General features: G+C 35.5%; 1 protein-coding gene across 1 annotated transcript in view; it reads left to right on the top strand.

Moving 5' to 3' along the window:
• Positions 1-2,485, top strand: part of LOC105005464 (ribosomal protein S6 kinase alpha-3) — a gene marked incomplete at both ends in the record, with an annotated part of 23,536 nt that overhangs the window by 2,131 nt on the left and 18,920 nt on the right. The window contains 2 exons of the mRNA XM_010863470.1: positions 2,123-2,160; positions 2,392-2,485. Of these exons, the coding sequence (XP_010861772.1) occupies positions 2,123-2,160; positions 2,392-2,485 (132 nt within the window). The remainder of the gene's footprint in view (positions 1-2,122; positions 2,161-2,391) is intronic.

The raw sequence follows: 2,485 nt of genomic DNA, 5'->3' as shown, positions 1-2,485 counted from the left end.
TTTTTTTTTTTCTTCTAATTTCATGGTTTTTTTTTTTTTTTTTTTTTACTTTAACTCCATCTAGAAAATTTTTGGTATGAGGGATGTCATGGAGCTAATTGTTTCCTCCAAATACCATTTATTGAAAATTTTCTTCTCGACATGATTTCAAATTTTTAGTGTGAGTTGAGCAAATTTTGCATTACTTTTATAGTAGTGGTTACCAAGAAACTAATATTTAAAAATTGCACACAGTTCTGTGCTTTAATTTGTCAGTGTTCACTGTCTACCACTTTGAGCAAGAGAGGGTTTTTTTCATCCTTTTTTTTAAAAGGATATAAACAAGAACCTTGTTCTATCAAGAATTTTTAAAAATAGTTTTATTGAGATGTAGTCCACATACTCCAGTGTACATGGCAGCATTATTTACACTTGCCAAGATATGGAAGAAACCTAACCGTCCACCAATAGATGAATGGATAAAAAAGATGTGTGTATTTCTCAGCCATAAAAAAACAAAATTTTGCCGTTTGCAGCAGTGTGGATGGACTTGGAGGCAAGTCCCTATGATGAAAAGGACGTCTTTTTAGAGTGTTACTTCTAGAAGGTCTTGCAAGTCTTCATAGAACCATTAGGTTGAGGCATAGACTTGTATTACTGTGTTGTTGAAAGGTTTGCCTTGAAAACGAACCAAGATCACTCTGTCATTTTTGAAATTGCACCCAAGTACTACATTTCAGACTTTTATTGACTGACTATGAGGGCTACTCCATTTCTGCTAAGGGATTCTTGCCCACAGTAGTAGATATTAATGGTCATCTGAATTAAAATCACCCACTGCCATCCATTTTAGCTCACTGATTCCTAATATGTCAGTGTTCACTCTTGCCATCTCCTGCTTGACCACATCCAATTTACCTTGATTCTTGGACCTAACATTCCAGTTTTCTATGCAGTATTGTTCTTTACAGCATCAGACTACTTTCACCACCTGACACATCACGACTGAGCATTGTTTCCACTTTGCTCCAACCTCTTCATTCTTTCTGGAGCTATTTTTCCGCTTCCTCCATAGCGTGTTGGACACCTACTGACCTGGGCACTGACCTTTCAGTGTCATATTATATTGCCTTTTCATACTGTCCATGATTCTTGAGGCAAGAATACTGGAGTGGTTTGCCATTCCCTTCTCCAGTGGACCACATTTTGTCAGAACTCTCTACCATGACCTGTCTGTCCTGAGTGGCCCTTCATGGCATGGCTCATAACTTCATTGAGATCCATGTGATTTTTTTGGTTAGCTTTCTGTTCTTTATCATAACCCATACCTAAGAGCACAATAAATATTCTTTATTTTTCCTTCTAAATTGTTTTCTAAAATCACAGATTTGATTATCTCTGCCTTCCTTGCTTGTAAATCTTTTATGATCTCCATTGCCCTTGAGAAGAACTCCAAAGTCTTTGGCATGCTGTATTGGCCCTTTACAGACTGGTCTCATTCATGCAATGTACATTTCTTATCTGTGCTCTGCCAGACACTGAACTACAAGATGAATAAGGTCAAAGTCTCAAGGAGCTCTCAGTTTACTGAAAAAGAAAACACTGGGTAATACCAATATACACAATAAAAGGATGAATCAAAGAAAAGCAAGGAGTGTGAGGAAGGTGTGTTGAAGAGAAGAGGATTGTGTAAGTTGTGTCAGAAAATAAACTAGGAAGGAATGACTAAGTCAGATGCCTTTTAAAAGACCAAGAAAGTGACAGCTCTAACACATTTGGCTTAAATTTCTAGACCCTTTGTCTGTTGTTCAAGCACTAGGGAGTTTAGTTAGGCTACCTGTGTAGAAAGGCACTAGAAAGAGCAACTTATAGGAATAGGTTTTAGTTCCTTTCCTCATAGTTCTCAAGTGTCCCTGTCTCTTTAATACAAGTTTATATCACTTTGCCTTTGGGATTTGTTATATGTGTGTGTCCAGAAGAATAGTTTTTCTCCTCTTTTACCTTTGCCTTCTTATTCACATTCTAAAGCAGTGTTTTGGAATGACTGTAGTGGTCTGATGCTTAACAAAGTAATTTCAGTTTTAGCTTCTAAAAATCTCTCTTTAGTGGTTTGAAAAGATTTTCTGACTTTGTTGTCTTTCAGCATTCTTCTTGATGAAGAAGGTCATATCAAGTTAACAGGTAAAAATCCTCATTTTGTTAAAATAGTCTCTCCTGCTCTATATAATTTCCTTTAAGGTTGATCATGATATAAATATTAAGTAACATATTGTGTTAAAAACTTGAATTAGAATTTTTAAGTAATTAATGTAAATATTAGAACTATTAATGTAAACTGTGGAAGTCAACGTTTGAACTTTGTATGTACAAATTATTGTAGGGTATTTATGAAATTGGTATTTATTTTCTCAGACTTTGGCCTAAGTAAAGAGTCTATTGACCATGAAAAGAAAGCATATTCTTTTTGTGGAACTGTGGAATACATGGCTCCAGAAGTAGTTAATCG

The sequence above is a fragment of the Bison bison genome, unplaced genomic scaffold, assembly GCF_000754665.1.
Source record: "Bison bison bison isolate TAMUID 2011002044 unplaced genomic scaffold, Bison_UMD1.0 scf7180017858453, whole genome shotgun sequence".
Classification (NCBI taxonomy): domain Eukaryota; kingdom Metazoa; phylum Chordata; class Mammalia; order Artiodactyla; family Bovidae; genus Bison; species Bison bison.
Note: the sequence above shows the minus strand (reverse complement) of the source record. Positions and strands in the feature narration are given on the sequence as shown.